We start from the raw sequence: 17,247 nt of genomic DNA on the forward strand, positions 1-17,247 counted from the left end.
ACTATTTAAATTCAGAGTAGTTTGGGGTGGAGGGAACAATTCTTCCTGGCAATGCCAGAACCCTATAAGTTTGATTTTCTAGTACAGCCTTAGCAGGTCACCCTCAACTTGCCAGCACAAAACAGTCACAGGATTTGCAAAAGATTAATCAATGAAAGCCTTACTGGAAGTGCCTGCTATAGGTAAGTACCTATATGTTCATTAGTGGTGCAAAAACTGCCTCAAGCTACAACCCCAGACTTTGACATAAGATTCTGTTTTTCTCTCCTATCTCTCGGACCATATTCTCATTTTCCCTTCGGCTCCTGCTTGATCCAGAACCATCAACATCCTATACCTCTTTCCCCTTCTCCCTACTTCTTCCCCTATTAAGTATTATACTGCGCCAGTGTGGTGTAGTGGTTAAGAGAGGTAGATTCATAATCTGGTGAACCGGGTTCGCGTCTCCGCTCCTCCACATGCAGCTGCTGGGCGATCTTGGGCCAGTCACACTTCTCTGAAGTCTCTTAGTCTCACTCACCTCACAGAGTGTTTGTTGTGGGGGAGGAAGGGAAAGGAGAATGTTAGCCGCTTTGAGACTCCTGAAGGGGAGTGAAAGGCGGGATATCAAATCCAAACTCCTCCTCCTCCTCCACTCTTCATTCTTCTCTTCCCTCGCTTCCTCACATATTATGATAATGCTCTCTTCCTTTCCCTCATATGCCCCATTTGCTTCTAACATTTCACCCATTATTCTGTCTCCTTTCAGGTACAAACCAGATGTGATGTTAATAATGTGATTGGCCATTGCATGCTTGCTTTTTCTTAGCTAAATGGCAGCTATGGGGCATGCAGATTGGAACCATGGCCTGGAGGAAGGGACTGTTAAGCCTTTGTACCCCTCTCCCTTCCCATAGTCCCAATCTGGATCCCCTTACTTCACAATGGCTATTTAGGGGGAAAGAGGGGGGGGGGAACATGCACAGGCCAAACACTGATGTTCCATACATTTCCTCCCTCTATTTACTTGGCCTGCTGACATCCTAAATTCCTTTCTCTCATTTCCCCAATACCAGGCTTCCTCAAGCTCAGCCCTCCAGATGTTTTTGGCCTACAGCTCCCATGATCCCTAGCTAGCAGGACCAGTGGTCAGGGAAGATGGGAATTGTAGTCTCAAAACATCTGGAGGGCAGAGGTTGAGGAAGCCTGCCCTATACCTTGCTGATTATTTGTCTCTATTCGCTGCCTAGAGCTCAGATTCAGGAATATTAAAATCCAGGGTCCATATCTGACCAACTACTATGGATATTCAGAAAGTGCAACTTCCACATGAGCAGTTTCTACAATATATGTATTTGTACATCATTTAAATCAAACCTTAATAGAAACTCTCAGGTACTGATTCCATAGAAATTATTACATATTATAAAACAGCAACAAATTGTTTCCAAACACAATCCAAACCAATTTCTTTCCCACTCACTCAACATTGTAGCAACATATTATAATAAAAACGAACCTCAGTTTCAAATTTATGTATGCAATACTTCAAATCCAGTATGCAAAACTAATGATGTATTTTTTTCACAAGAGACCAATTAAATTTTTATATTCCTGAAATGTTTAGCCCAATTTACAGACTTCCTAAACTGTGTGAGCATCTTTTTCAGGCACTAATGACTACCAGTGGACATTTTTGCCCTTATAAAAATTCAGAATTATCTTTGCAACTATTGGGCTAAGCATCTGATTTGGATTTAATTTGAAAGATTAGGTTTTTTACTGTTTAATACAATCCCAACAGGATTCATTATGCCTGCTAGATCAAAACTGACCAGTCCTAATTTACTCCTGCTAAAGCGATTTAAATGGGACCAAACTTATAACTGTATACTCCAATGAAATGGATATATGGACCTATCTAAGAACTAGAAAGCTTTTTTAGTTTCTCTTTTTTTGCAGCAAAGTGAGGGCAAAATCAGAACAGACAATAGGTGATACACAATCACATATCCTCAATGTTATAAAAAGTTGAATAAATGAAACCATGACAGGCTTGGATTGGGGCCATGAAAATAGAAACGGAAATTTATCCCTCCTCCCATGCACTGTTTGTTTTCCTGGTCTAAATTGTCCTCCCGTATGGTTTCATCTTCTCTAGTTTAACCTTATAGCTAAGAACCCTATGCACACTTATGAGGGTGTAAGTCTTCTTGAACTCAGTACAATATACTTCTGAGTAAACATGCTGCATGTCAAAATCATTCAGTAAGAAATGGAAGTGTTAGAAACTGAAGCAGTGTTAGAAACTGAGATATGAAAGCTAGGAGCTAAATGGCACCTTAATCCTAGGTTATGGGCGCAACAACAGAATGTCTAGGTGCGCTTTTTTATAACAAGAATACAAAGCTGAAAGTGAATGAACTGCCGCTAAGATATTATGTTCATTTTTCACATGGTCTAGTCTTTCCCCTGTCCACCCCCCTAATATTCTTAAGAGGGTCTCTTCTCCAGTTTTCAGAGAGTAGCTGGAAGTGGGGAGGCAGAAAAAGGCCCTCCTTTCCTTCCATTCTGCAGTTTTAATCTGAAATCTTAGGCGCAGTACTGCGCCTTAGAGCTCAGAAACTGCTGGCACTAATGAAATTCCCTGTTACAAAATGTGCCTAGAACAATGGGAGTTTTGAACACTGGGCAGAAGGTAGGGTGAGTTGATTTCCAGTAGATCCCTAGTGCTGCTGTGATTTTTGCAAAAAATTAAAATGCTGAACTAGGTGAGCCTTGATCTCAATAACTAGGGCACTTCGCTAAGAAGTGCATATTCAGGCCAACTGATCACAGATTAGTCATGCCTTAATTAATAATAGTCTCTGAATGGACACTTATGTTTTGAAAATCAAAAACACATCGGTAAAGCAGATGGATTCAAGTTTATAAATATGAGACTGCGCAAGTTGGCGCACTCCTGACGTTGAAGTCTTACCAAGAAAAGGCTTTTTCTTTTTTCTTGCCCATGAAATGGCTTGAAGTTTTCCCTCTGTTCCCCTATGTCCAAAACCTCCAGGAACTAATATACAACTGGAATAAAATACAAAACACAGAAGCAGATGAGAAGATAGAATGGCGAGTTAGTTTAACATATTACTTGGGGTGTGTGTGACATGTATGTACAGGAACAGCAGCAAGACCTCACTGTGCACAAAAGCTTTCAGCTTGTTCAGATTTCTGATCCAAGAGTAATACGGCTATGATACAACTAAATTCACATCATGAAAACTGGACAGTACAAATACATCATAATCACTATACAGCAAATCAGTTCTGCTTCAAATACTGTTGATCTCTATAAACATTCACCAGATTGTTCAAGTTACTCCAGAGTTTCTAGTCACAAATTACAGACCAAAATGCCTAAGTGTACAGTGTACACACATTATGAATCCTAGCCAGTGCTTTGAATTGTAAACCTGAAATAATGGAAGCATTGAGAAAGGCTTCCACTATATTTTAATGAAAATATACACTTTAAAACACATTTGTTTTATTTTAATTTATGACATTTGACAAATTTGTGCAAAACAAACTAGACTAGGCATATTCTGAAACACAAGGCATTTGCAATCAGTTTAAGTCATCCTTCTTGTTATCCCTTAACAACCCATCAGCATTACATTTGTCAAGTGTTCAGTTTTAAAATTCCATGTCTACATGGCATTTTATGTGCCTATTAAGAGTCTCAGAACAAATTGTAAGTTTTGCAGAAAGCTTTGCTTTAAATTAACATGTTCACAATCATAGTATCAGTTCAGCATGCATAAGCTCTAAATACAGGTATCCCAATGCTTAAGGCAGAGCTTTCCAAACTGTGTGTCGCGGCATGCTAGTGTGTCAGCTGCAGTGTGTAGGTATATCGCGTGAACACTCTCTGTGCTCCTCCCAGGGCTGGAAAGGGGTTAGTTTAATCTTCAGTTTGCTGGTAAAACTGAATAACTGTGTTGTGAAATGATGTGTGTCTAAAAAGTGTGTCACCAACATGAAAAGTTTGGAAAGCCCTGGCTTAAGGTCTAATGTGAGTTTTTAACAAATCTAAGTGTCTTTGTACAATATATTTGCAAAGGAATAAACTAACAAAAGCAAGCACTTGAAATTATAAAACAACAAGGTATTGGAACTGGAAACTTTTAAAATTATTTGAGGTTAAGAACTAGACCATCACTTACTCTGCTTTGCATAGTTTTTGCCAGGCTTGGTGGAATTTCACTGGATTCTCAACCTCTGTATTATTTTCAAGGTCTGTTGAATCTATATACTAATTAAGAAAACACACACGTACTCACATTCATGTGTAAGACAATACAATTATTTTCATATAATGATCTTCATACTCTATAACTAAGGAAAAAACTATAGGCATTTCCAGTGAGGGGAAAACTGAATACATGAAAAATACCATCGCCTTAGAATGGTACATACTTTTTCCCATAGATGACTAGGATTGCTGTAATTTAAACAACATGAAAGCTTTGCTATGCTACAAAACTATATTGTATCACTATATTCCCTTTTAACTTTCTGATAGAAAATGCCTGAAGCAGTTATTTTACGTTTTTTGTTTTTCCAAATGATGGAAAGGCAAGTGTGGAGGAACTTTCAGCCTGGAGGACAAGCTTGAACCATTAGAGGGTCCAGTTTGGCCTGTGAAGCCATTTCCCCCCAAACCTTGCCCACCTATCAATCAGCTGATATCACCCATGACATCAGCTGGGGGAGGGAAGGCAGGGTTCCATTTTGCATTGGCTGTAGGTGCCTGTTCCCAATAGCAATTAGCTGATGAGTGGGGGTGAGATCCTGCTTAGGTTATGTGCCAGGCACATGCAGCCAAAGAAAGCCTGTAAAATGCAGAAGCTTGCTGTATCAATACTTCACATAAATGCTCCAAGGCTGGCATAGTTTGATCTCCTTGTTTGGGGCTGTGGTGGGGGATTGAGAAGTTGCTGGATCTTTTGGATCCAAATCTTCCTCTGGTCCTCGCATGGCACACATTCCATTGACACTACTGACACTGCAGCTATAGGCCACGGATGTTTCTATGGGGAGGCGTCATCCAATACTGCATATTCCCCTCTTTCCTCTCAACTCTCTTTACTGCTTTGGAAAGTGAGATCTGATGTTTCCTATAAATACTGAAATGCTCTCCTGGGGAACACAGGAGTGCAGAGTTAAAACCACAGTCCACAGAACACTTACACCTAAAGTAGATTAGCCAGTTGAAAATTTTTAAGTGTAAATGGATATTCCTAGTCATATGTTAAATCAATGCCTTAGTACTTAATGCTGCAAATAGGCTTAATGAAGTCAACAAATATCCATGTTAGTATTTGTTAAATGTATGCAATTCCCTTCATAATGAACAAATCCAGTTAAGGGAATTACTGTATCGTTTTTCAAAATAAACATCATGTTCAAGTCACTCCATAGTTCTATGCCCATTAAGTTATAATCAACTTATCCTTTATTTCTAAGCAATATTCATGAAGTGAAAGCCTAGCTATTAGGTAAGGAAGAACGGAAGCAAGGTACCATATTTTTCCATGTATAAGATGATTTTTTTTTGCTAAATTATGTTAGATTGTCTTATACGCGGAAAAATACAGTCTCTCTCTTTCAGCAACACAGAGACCAAGATTTCCTTGATCTTCCCAGCTGCAGTGAAAGCTTCCGCCACCAAAGACATGTTTCCACATGGGAGGCAGGTGCAGCTCCCCGCAAGTGTCGCCTCCTCCTTCTCCTCCCCCCCCCCAGATGCACGTGCCGCTCTCTCTCGCACACACATGGGTGCTGGGTAGCGCAATGCCGCGAACTGTGCAAGGTTAAGGGCAGCAACTGGAGCACTGCAAGGATAGTGCATCCTCTTTGCTTGGCAGGCGGCATTGGAGAAACATAGCAAGTGCGCACAGCTGCCTAGGGAGACTTAAGACTTGGGTTTTTTTAAAAAGGGGGGTCTTATACATGGAAAAATACGGTAAGTCCTCACCATTAAATTGAGTCTGTGGTTAATTGCTAGGGCTGAATGTTCTAGGGCCTTGAAAACAGAGGTATAGCAATCACTCAGCTTTGTATACTTGCCAACCAGAGCTACAGAACAGGTCTTCAACATCCTTTCATACCTGACAATATAAAAGATCAATCAATGTGCAAATTTCCACAAGGAAGGGGGGAGGAAACAGTTTTTCTTATATTTAGTAAGTAACTGAACCACTTATAAACTTGAATTAACTTTGGTCTAAATAGCTATTTCTTACATATGCTGTTTTTTTAAAAAAAGACATGGAAAAACATAATCTGAAGTACTGTAAATTCAGATTGCTAAGACCTCTTTTACAACTAGGCTCCAGCCAATAAGCAGGGCAAAGTGCTCTGTCTCAAATGGCAGATTTTGGACTATCATTAAAACCGATTCCTATGAATTCAGGGAAAAGGAAAGAAAGACAGAACAAAGAGATCCAACACATGATTATAGATGATGGTATGGAAATAATTCTCATGCGGAGCCTGACTGATTCAATAGCTGCTGGGAATCGCAAGTGGGGAGGGTGCTGTTGCTTTCTGGTTCTGCTCATGGACTTCCTCCAGGCATCTGGTTGGCCCCTGTGAGAACAGGGTGCTTAACTAATGGGCCTTTGACATGATCCAGCAGGAATATAAAGTTCTAAGAAGTAGAAATCAGCAAAGATCTTTCCCTCATACTTTCCTAATCAGTATTTACAGTGACGGGGATGCAAAATTGGGCACAGAAATCGGAGAAGACAAGTTGGATATAATTTATCTTGCTAAGTCATATAAAACCTTTGTTTCAGTGTTCATTGTCCAAAATGACACATTTCAGGTTTAAGAAATCATATTAACCTATGAACAAGTCTTACTAAGCCATTTCCCAAGGTTATATATTAGCCCTGGGAGCTGATATACTGTCTTGCTACAGTCATCACAAAACAAACAGGCCCTAAAAATTATGCTTGCATATTGTGTTATTCACTACCCTGTGGTAAATAGATTTGCAGGTGCAAAGTAAAACGAAGAAGAAGAAGAAGAAGAAGAAGAAGAAGAAGAAGAAGAAGAAGAAGAAGAAGAAGAAGAAACAGAAGAACAGTACCTATCTGCCATTTTCTTCCATTTGAAAAGAAGATCACTTGGCTGGTCATCAATTGGCAAATTCAGCCTCTCTTTAAAATATTTAATTATCCCTTGCTCTTCCAGCAGAAGAGGCACTCGGTAAGTGGAAGAAACATCATGGATGAATATTACCTATGAAACATAAAATTTAAATTACTGATATGTGAAACTTAAAATTGAAAGATACGGTACATCCATACAAATCATATACAATCATATAGCTATTTTAAAAATTTGCTAAAAAGGAAAAAAATACTTTAAAGCTAGTTGGTTATCATTTTAATTAATTAATCAGTTCAATTAATTCATTAAAAAGTGCCCCAAATGAATCTGATACATGGCTCTTCTGCTATGGTGCCTAGTGCAACATACGCACAGATAATCTAAACACAAAGGCCGGATTCACACATCACACCAAGCAAAGCCAATGCAAGGAGATTTGCTCACAGGTGCTTCATGTTGCATTGCACTAATGCAAGCTGCAACTAATATTTGTTCTTTGTTAAAACTTGTGATTGTTCTGGACCCCAGGTTTCTGAGTACTCATGTATAACACTGCACCGCAAATAAGCTTGTAATATACTGGCCATCCAATATGAATTATTATTTTTAACGCTAAACAATTGCACTTCCTGCAAACCCAAATTGGGGGGGGGGAATCTGATGGGTCCAGTATTTTAACTTGCATTGAGAAGGCATAATTTTCTATCAAACATATAAAGGGCCTGCTGGATCAGGCCAATGGCCTCTCTAGTCCAGCATCCTATTCTCACAGTGGCCAACCAGATGCCTGTGGGAAACCAGGAAGCAGAGCATGAGCACAAGAGCACTCTCCCCTCCTGAAATTTCCAGCAAGTGGTACTGAGACACATTCCACCTCCATCTGAGGAGGCAGAAAATGGTCACGATGGCTAGCAGCCATTGATAACCCTCTCCTCTATGGATTTGTCTAATCCTCTTTTAAAGCCATTTTTGCCTCTTAGGAGAGTGAGTGCTGGTGTTAAAAGAGAGGGGGAAAAAACTTTTCTCTTTCTCCGTGCTATGCATAATTTTATAAACTTCTATTATGTCACCTCTTCCTTTGAGTTATCAGCCTCTAAACAAACAATTGCACTGGCGGGGCAGGAGGGAACTCATGAATCTGTTTTCATTTCATGGTTAGACAACTTTGGATAGTAAATTTTTAATCTGCAGGCTTGTCTAAGAATGCAACACTGACCTCTGCTGGGATGTAATGGGAGTCTGATTTCTGAATAAGTTGATTGTCCTAGTGATGAACAGCACAATCACCTGATTACGTTTAAGTAAATCACGCTGAATTCAAGGAGGATTACTCCCAGACAAATAAAGCTAGGTTTGTAGCCTATATTACTGTATGTAACATAATGCATAAATTATTATAAATTACAGAATAAAGGAATCCTGAAAATAACTATTTACTATTTGATTATCTCAATGAGTTGCTGTTTGTCCCCCGCAACCTGCCTCCAATGTCCCACATACTCGGTCACATGAACTAAAAATAAAACACCTAGAAAATGATTGCAGACATTAGAACAACTGTGATTGTTAAAGACCTTACCAACCTGTTCAGGTTCCACATGGCAAAACATGGAAATCTTTTCTTTCACAGCCATTTCTATAGGTTTAGTACTTCTGCAGACTATCTGTCAAAAATACAAATCTACAGATAAGCAGCACAAATTGTGAAAAGACCAACATCTTCCTCCTTTTTATTTATTTAAATTATTAACATAATATTTAAATGTCCTGTTTTCTATGGAAGAAAAAACATACTCCCATTGAACAACTTACAGTCAAACAACAGCATCTTATCATCTAAACAATTATAAGTTTCTTTTTCTGCCTACAGTGAGTTGCTCTGCAGGAGCAGGGGATACACAAATTGCCTCCATGTTAAGAGCTTTTCTGATTGAAATAAATGGACGTGTTAAACGTCTATATACTGGGGCCTCGCTTCCATGTCTTGTACTTTTGTCAGAGAACATTCAATAATATATGTTCCCTGTTTTTGGAGGGGAGGGGGTTCACTGACTAATAAATAAGCAAAGCAGATTGGATCCAGAATTTGCCCTCCACATGTGGAAAAGCTCTTTCTATCCAATGGAAATATTTTGTGGATGGAGACGTGCTGTGAGGTGTTGCTGGGGCTGCAGAGCGATGAGTAAATCGGCAAATGTTGCCTGCTCACACCTCACCATTCCAGGACAAAATTCACCCCCTAGTGGAACTCTACTCACAAAACACGCCTAAGGGAGTGAAGTCCAGATCCGAACCAATATGCACAGCCAAAGATTTAAGGCAAGCCCTTGAAGTAGAAAACTTATATGCATGTCTGTTTAAGGTACTTAACTTCACCAGAATTAAGTGTGAAGTACAATAAGTGGAAAACCAAACAGGCACAAAGTTTAGCTTAACATTCTAGCTTAACATTCCATTAGCATATTACCTGTTCCATCAAAGAATACATTGCTGTATTTAACAAAGTATTTGGATTCTGAACACTTTCATGATTTTATTGAACACATTCCTACTCAAACCTGACAGGAGCAGCTGGTGGATTGGATCCACCACTGTGCCAACGTCCCTACCATCTCTCACAAACAACCTCTTGATAAGTGCAGTGACGATGCTGAAGAGAGACTAGGTATGTCGTAATGCCTGCCCCCCCAATCACTCCTGCTGCCTGAGTTATATTGCTACCTTTATACTGGCCTTCCTTTCTAACATGATATTGTAAAATTTTATCAAACTCACCAAGTCAGGAGAAAGGCCAAGCCCTCTTAAAGCCCGGACACTATTCTGAGTAGGCTTTGTTTTCTGTTCTCCGGTAGCATTAGGCTGAAAAATAAATGTTTTGAATAAATGTTTTGTGCAATCTGATAGGCAACTATATTAATATGTATGGAAGCACTAAAGTAGCTATTTCTCTGCTTTAATGACTTGTTCTATCGTTGCCTGAGCACAAACTTCCACAGTAGGAGTTGTACACTACTTTGTCTCATTAGTATGAAGCCACAGACCCATGTTGGACTTCTCTAAAAAGGAGTCATACAGTCTCCCAGACTTCCTAAAGCATATCTTCAAACAGAGTAACCTGTCTACAGCTAATGAAATATTTTATATTAAATGATTGCTTAAAATCTGTTATAAGGCTCAGTGCCATCCATCTAAAATGTTTAGGTTTTATTCTATTTCATCAGCTGTAATAAATGTTTAGCTTCTCAAACCTTCCCCAAAAGATACTATATTTTTTGCAACCAAACCTAGGGTAAGAATAAGATGAACAGGTATCAGCGCATCCATCACCAAGTTAATGTAATTTGCTCGTTGTTCACGGTCCTTAAAAATACCCTATATGAATATTTTCCCAAAAAAATTAGATGTATAAAACAATAATGCACAATAAAGTATGAAAATGACTTACTTGTGGTACAAGGCTGACATGGATATTGCAGAAGTTCTCTCTTTTGGCCTTAAACTGAAATTGTCGGAAAGCTTCTACAAAAGGCATTCCTTCAATATCTCCAATAGTTCCACCCAGCTGAAAAGGAATATCTATAGTCAACTAGTTTGAGCAACACGAAAGGAAATTGACTTCTATCACCTCTTTATGCTTCAATTTTAGTTTACTGTTGCTTTTTTTAAAAAAGGAAAGAACTACCATCCCATGCAGAGTGCCAAAAATAACATAGGTCAATGAGTGGTGGCTACTGACTGATATGACAACTGCTTCTGTAATGCAACCCACACATGTAATAGCAATAAATAATGATTGTTTAATGATTATTTCCTTGCAGTTATTCAAAGTAGCTTTAGAATGACAGAATAAAACCAATGAGGAAAAACACTCTGCATTCACATAATAAAACAAACCCTGTCTTTATCCACTATTTCACATAATTTCTTACTTACCTCAATTACACATATCTGTGGTTCTTTCTTATCAGCATCCACAGGAACCTTTGCCTGATTCATTACCCATTCTTGAACAGCATCAGTAATATGTGGGACAACTGCAAGGCAAACCAAATGCTAGAAAAGGCGAAAAATGCATGACAAGATACAACTCTGTTCCAAGTAAAAATCAGATGCAACCCAATTAAATTAGAATAAAAAGATAGCATTTAAAGCTATAGCAAATTCCTTTCATATATGAATCTGAAAAGGTCCCTCAAAAACTCCAAAGTAAAAAAGAAGAAATGAAGGGAAAATAAAGTACAAATGCAACGGATGATATCTAGGAGGAGCATCCCACTTGTGCGACAGACTACTTCTTGCACAAACATGATTTCCTCCTTAGGAAGGAGGAAACAATATGCTTAGAGGGTTGGGGGACTGTCTGATGCAACCTGGGGGAAAGCTAACAGGGCGATTCAGGAGGGAGAAAAGGAATGAGAAGTCCCACAGTATCAGCTAGTGAAATGTTGGAACTCACCCAATTTGGGCTGCTTCTATACTATTAGAAACACTGGTAAAGTGGGTTTGAACACTTCTGCATAAGATTTTTAAAACATGCCTCTGTAAATACTGTACATGGGTCATCATCATTTGCTTTCAACATTTTGAACAGTTTTATTGCTACTTGGCATCCAGGAAAGGTTATGCATTTAAGTAAGAAAACAGTATCGCAGAGACAAATATGGCAAAAGTGGGATGCCAGCCCTGCAAATATTATTTCATCAGTCAAATACATTAGGTGTGTTTTGAACGCTAAGCTAATAAATAATTTTTTTAAAACTTTTGGCAATTATACCACACTTTGGTTATGAGACACTAAACTAACCCTATGAAGATGACTGAAGACTTTGGATTTGGAAGTCCTATGATCAAGCCTCTGCTCAAAGATCACTGGGTGGCCTTGGCCAAATCACAATCTCTCAGTCTAATCTAACACCCAGGGTTGTTGTCTACAAGATAAATTGGGATGATGACAGACGGAGGAAGGGAGGGCAGAATATGAATATGATAAAGCACCTTGAACTGTTTTTCCCATGTAATCTCCATGCCTTTCTTTATTGATGACATGCTGATAGATCTTTCCAGTGGTGATGTTGTTATCCTTGTAAAGGTTAATATCCAAGAATCGTTCATAGTTTCCCAAGTCGAGGTCAACCTCTCCACCATCGTTTAGCACAAAAACTTCACCTAAAGAAACAAATCATGCTTTTACATATTTTGGTGAAACATACATATTTATTCTTCAATCTCACAATGTTATGCACAAACATATATTTCAAGTACATCCATTCTATATGTCCAAATTAAAGAATATGCCTTTTATATTTGACTGTGAACCAGGATCTTTTACAAGTTTCAGTGCGCAGAGAAGTAAAGGTCTGCTCTAAGTACGTTAAAAAAAATTTTTTTAAAAAAATCAAAGTCAATACAAAAGTAACAAGAAGCACAAAAACATAAAATATGATAGAATGCCAAGTTACTTTTAGGAGACACAGTACATATTTCAAAAGTATTGATGTTGAACGGAGGTAATTTCTTAGTAGAAGAAAGGCAATGTATAATGGTTAAAAATAAGCTAAAAACGAAACTAATTTCCACTAGCAGATGCATTGTAAACAACTTGGAGAAATCTTAATACCATTTCGGGGTGGAGGGGGGACAGACTCCACCTATTTTAGTAAAATCATTGGGGGGAAATCATTTGGTAAAAATATGCAAATCCATGTAATTACATGAACATTCATTATATATTAGAATGAGGCTGAAAAGGGATTTCCATTTCCCCACACTGTTTTTCTGTTCTGGGCCTATCATATATCCTTAATGCCCTGACACATTTTCTTCTTGTATGCTTGGGTCAAGGAGAAATTAACTAACACAAAAAGAATGATTAGCTCAGCAGAAAGGCCACCTTGCATCATCTCTTACAAAATAAAAATAAAATATATTCCATGATCTGAATTACCATGGTCAGCTACCTCTACCAGAAATCGTATGTCACACATGTCAGTGCCAAAGGCTACTGTTAAAAATTCACCTACTACATTAGGTCTAATATAAAATGCATCACATTTTACAGCCAGCTCTTTTGAGTGATTCTATGCTGTTGAGATTCTTAACAATAAATCTCAAATTAATTACCCTGTAATGTATGAGAATAAAAATCCTACAAATTAGTCGTTCCGTCTTAGTAGCTATGTCCTTGTAACCTCTGTCTGCAAGTTACCGTAATACCTTTTCTTTTATCAGCAAGATTATATTAGTTCACAAGTCCCAGTTATTCTAGTAAACCTGATTAGAACCACATAGAAAACAGAGGCCCAAATTAGACATGATTGTGATAGACCTGTCTTCAAATATGGACTGGTCTCAATAGTGGAAAACACTTGATTTATAATGCAAAAGGAACACATGGGTGGGGGATATTAAACTTTCCCCATCAGCTACTCCCAAAGTTCATCAAACCCTGGGAGACCTTTCCTCCAAACAGGCTCAAATAGTAAAAGTGATCCTGTCTGAAAGAAAAAGTCACTGGGAGTGAGTGAGGCCAAGGTTCAGAATCACCAAACCGCACACCATTCTGGTGCTTTAAATCTAACCCCTCAGTTTATATTGTTACATAGGTTGCACGCCAACCCCCAAACTCTGCTGAGTGGTAGCAAGATTATAGGGGGTTCCAGGTGCTCACCACAGGTTTGTGTTTCTGATGAGAATCAAGATGTGGCAGCATATGATTTATTCACATATTTATACCTGAATTTGGATGGAGGGAGTTCAGATCTTACAGCATGGACATCTCAAGAGGGGTTTGTTCCCCACAGCACTGCAACACTGGACTCCAAGGCATCTCTCCCAGCCTGCTTTCAGCCAGTCTACCAAGATGGATCTGCCTTTGCTCTCCTTCTTCCCAGCACACCTCTTTCCCAAATAACTCCTCCTCATCCATCTGCTATTCCAAACCTAGTTTTCTACAGGAACATTTTTCCTGTGAGTACAACCTGCCCCCTCCCTGTCATCTAAGCCTCTGCCCAGGCCCAAGGATTCCTCTTGGATGTGGGTCATCAACACCTTTTGTCATGTTAACCTCTTTGGAGGTTACTTGGAAAGGAAGCTTAGCCTGTATTTTTCCACTGGCCTGGAATCTTCCCTTCAGTAGTACAAATATTAACTAGATTCTGACATTCATTAATTTCATGGGTTTAGGGGGAATCTCTCCTCTCCCCCCAAATTCATGACAATATATAACTGGTTTACATCAACATCAAAAGTTATGCAGGCTTAGGCTGGATCAGAGGTTACTAGTGATAATCGAAGCAAGAGCAACGCCTCCCCCTTCCCCTAATTCTCATATGTCATGAGTCAAGAAACTCTGCAGAGACCAAATCCAATTCAGAAATCTCTATACACAGTTCAGATGTTTCAGAAAAAACCCAGTGCATAAGGACAGAAGATGGGTAATGATGTAGGAGGACTTGCAGGAGAAGAACTAGATCCTAACAAATGTGAACCAATCCTACACAAGATTAACACGTTAAAGTAGATATTACACTGGGCAGTTGACTGAGAGAAATGCAAGATAAGTGTGTTTACTGAGACATAAGTCCTACCGAGTTCAATGAGACTTACTTGTAGTTAAATGTGCATTGGATTGCAGTTTTAGGAGCATCATTGAACTCAGCATGACTTCTGTTTCTACAGTCATGCATAAATACAATACTGAAGTATCTATATATCGGACATTTCACAGCTTCATATTCCAAAAAAGAAAAAGAGATCAATTTCTCAATAAAAAGGAATGCAACCAAATTTGCAGGGAAAAGAAGTTTGTGTCACTCGTACCATGTTCATATGGCGAGAAGGTTCCAGCATCTATGTTAATGTAAGGATCTATTTTGATTGCAGTAACTCGTAGACCGCATGATTTCAAGATGGTGCCTATGCTGCTTGCAATAATTCCTTTACCAATGCCTGAGATGACACCACCAGTTACCAGGATGTACTTCATGGGATAATTATGGATACACTGTGGTACTTGAGCTTGAAATCTAAAAATGAAGAGTTAAAAGTGAACTTATGAAATACTATGAATTTCCCTATAAAAAGAAGCAAAGCTGGAGCTATTTTCAATATGGAAAAGTATTTTTCACGCTTTTCATGGAACTCCCTGTGAAATTTATGTTGTTCTAAAATTCTTCAGACACCAGAAGACAGCAATATAAATAGGTTCAAGGAAGGACTGATAAATTTCTAAAGACAGGACCTTCAACATCACCAGCAACAAGGCAGACTTAACAGTTTCAGGTTAAGAATGGACCTCCAGAACGAATTAAGTTCTTAACCTGAAGTACCACTGTATTCCTAATGACAGGAATCATATTGACAATCAACAACTTTATGTGCTAAGTTAATGACAGCTATGTAGCCAAAACTGGGCTAATGAAAAAGAAGAGAGAGGGTGCCTCGAAGCTTACAAGAGTAGAAAAAAATATTTTTAACAATAAATGTTGAAGTGGTGGGGGGAAACATAACAGTTCAATGAGGACTGTGTATGGTGAAGGGCCACAGATTGCTAAACCTGATTGGGAGCAACAGAATGGAGAATTCTGAAAGAAGGTATGGCTGGCTCCCTAAAACCCTGAACAAGGAACTCCAAAGGGTCCACTCACAGTACAGTACTCTTGTTCTTGTACATGAGGCATTGCGAAAGGCAAAATACTGAGCTAAATGGACAGTGGTGGAGCATATGATTTGCTTGCAGAAGGTCTCAGGTCTAATCCCTGGCATCTCTGGGAAAAACACTTATCTGGCATCCTAGGGAACAGCTGCCAATGCCAGGGATGAGGCCCTCCAGATGAGTCCTTCCACAGTTTTAATTATCCACCCTTGCAACGAATTATTTATTAACAAATAAATACTTGCACTTGCAGCAGTGCACTTTTTAAAAAAGCGCCAAAGCTGAACAACCATGTATAATAGTGCAGCAGTTGTACTGTACTGTTGGGGCACAGCAAGGGCTGAGCCAGTCACCATCTCCCAGGTCAACCTACCTCACAGGGTTGTTTGGAGGGCGAACCGCGGAATAATAAAAACAATCAATAAATAATCTTGCTCTGGAAGGGACTCTATTATAAAGTGTGGCGTATTAAAAGAATCTCTCTTCCCGGGAATTTGAGGGTGGGCGGTAGAGGAACTGAACCCGAATCCTGCACCTGTTATCGCCGTCGCGGGGAGGAGGAAGCCGAGCAAGGAGGAGGCCCGAAGCTTTGCTTTGCCTGCTCTAGGAACCAACCCCCCAGGAGCCAGCCGCCATGGCCGCGGGACGGGGCGCCCACTGCGACCCAGGGGGCGGGAGAGGGACTTGGCCGGCGCTTCTCCTCCTGCCGCCGCCACCGCGGGGGCCCTCGGGTGACGCGGGGGCCTCCCGTGGTCGCTCAGGAGAGCCAGCGCGCTCGCCCTGGCGGGGAGGCCCGAGAGGCCGCTTACCTGCGCCCGGCGCAGTCCTAGAAGCGGCGTCACCGTCGCAGCCAAGTTCCCCGGCCGTCGCCGCCTCCTCCCCGCCGGCTGGTTGAAAGAAGACGGCCGCTTTCGCAGGAGCCCTATCCCAAGCGGCCGCTAGAGGGGGGGGGGTCAAAACTCTCAAGCCCAGCCGCCGTTGTTTTTTTCCTTCAGAAAAGGAAAACTGGTCCCTGAGGCGCAGAAGTCCTGTCTTCTTAACCCCAGAAGGAATGAGGCGGAATGCGCTCTGCACGCGCACAGAGGCAGCGCCGTTTACCGACACCCATTCCCACCACCCTTCTGAGTAATACCCCTCCCCACCCTCTGACTATATATCAGGGTCTGGTGACTTTTGTTTCAGTGTATCTGAAAAAGCGTGCATGCACACGAAAGCGCATACCAATAACAAACTTAGTTGGTCTCTAAGGTGCTGCTGGAAGGAATTTTTTATTTTATTTTATTTTGTTTCGACTATGGCAGATCAACACGGCTACCTACCTGTAACCTGTTAATAATGACACTCGCTTTTTATCATGCATGCGAGCCACCAGATTTACCCACAGGGCAGAGTTATGCACCGTTCACATGCACAGTGATGAAAGAATCACTTCTGTGGGTGAC

The 17,247-nt window shown here is 40.1% G+C and overlaps 1 protein-coding gene across 5 annotated transcripts in view; it reads right to left on the reverse strand.

The window, feature by feature from the left end:
- The window catches only part of CTPS2 (CTP synthase 2), a 69,951-nt gene that overhangs the window by 36,764 nt on the left and 15,940 nt on the right, over positions 1 to 17,247 (reverse strand). Inside the window, exons 1-11 of one of the 5 annotated variants that reach the window (XM_081907612.1) lie at positions 16,615 to 16,805; positions 14,971 to 15,176; positions 12,148 to 12,318; positions 11,086 to 11,186; positions 10,598 to 10,714; positions 9,928 to 10,011; positions 8,736 to 8,816; positions 7,130 to 7,281; positions 6,011 to 6,143; positions 4,197 to 4,285; positions 2,960 to 3,054 (exon numbers count right to left, since the gene is read on the reverse strand). In XM_081907612.1, the coding sequence (XP_081763738.1) occupies positions 2,960 to 3,054; positions 4,197 to 4,285; positions 6,011 to 6,143; positions 7,130 to 7,281; positions 8,736 to 8,816; positions 9,928 to 10,011; positions 10,598 to 10,714; positions 11,086 to 11,186; positions 12,148 to 12,318; positions 14,971 to 15,136 (1,189 nt within the window). In that variant the 5' untranslated portion in view covers positions 15,137 to 15,176; positions 16,615 to 16,805. Of the gene's footprint in view, positions 1 to 2,959; positions 3,055 to 4,196; positions 4,286 to 6,010; positions 6,144 to 7,129; positions 7,282 to 8,735; positions 8,817 to 9,927; positions 10,012 to 10,597; positions 10,715 to 11,085; positions 11,187 to 12,147; positions 12,319 to 14,970; positions 15,177 to 16,178; positions 16,279 to 16,340; positions 16,514 to 16,614; positions 16,806 to 17,247 lie in introns of those variants that run through there. The other 4 variants (XM_081907613.1, XM_081907614.1, XM_081907611.1 and 1 more) reach the window with 4 other exon arrangements.

This window comes from Podarcis melisellensis (genome assembly GCF_964234715.1).
Source record: "Podarcis melisellensis genome assembly, chromosome: 4".
Classification (NCBI taxonomy): Eukaryota; Metazoa; Chordata; class Lepidosauria; order Squamata; family Lacertidae; genus Podarcis; species Podarcis melisellensis.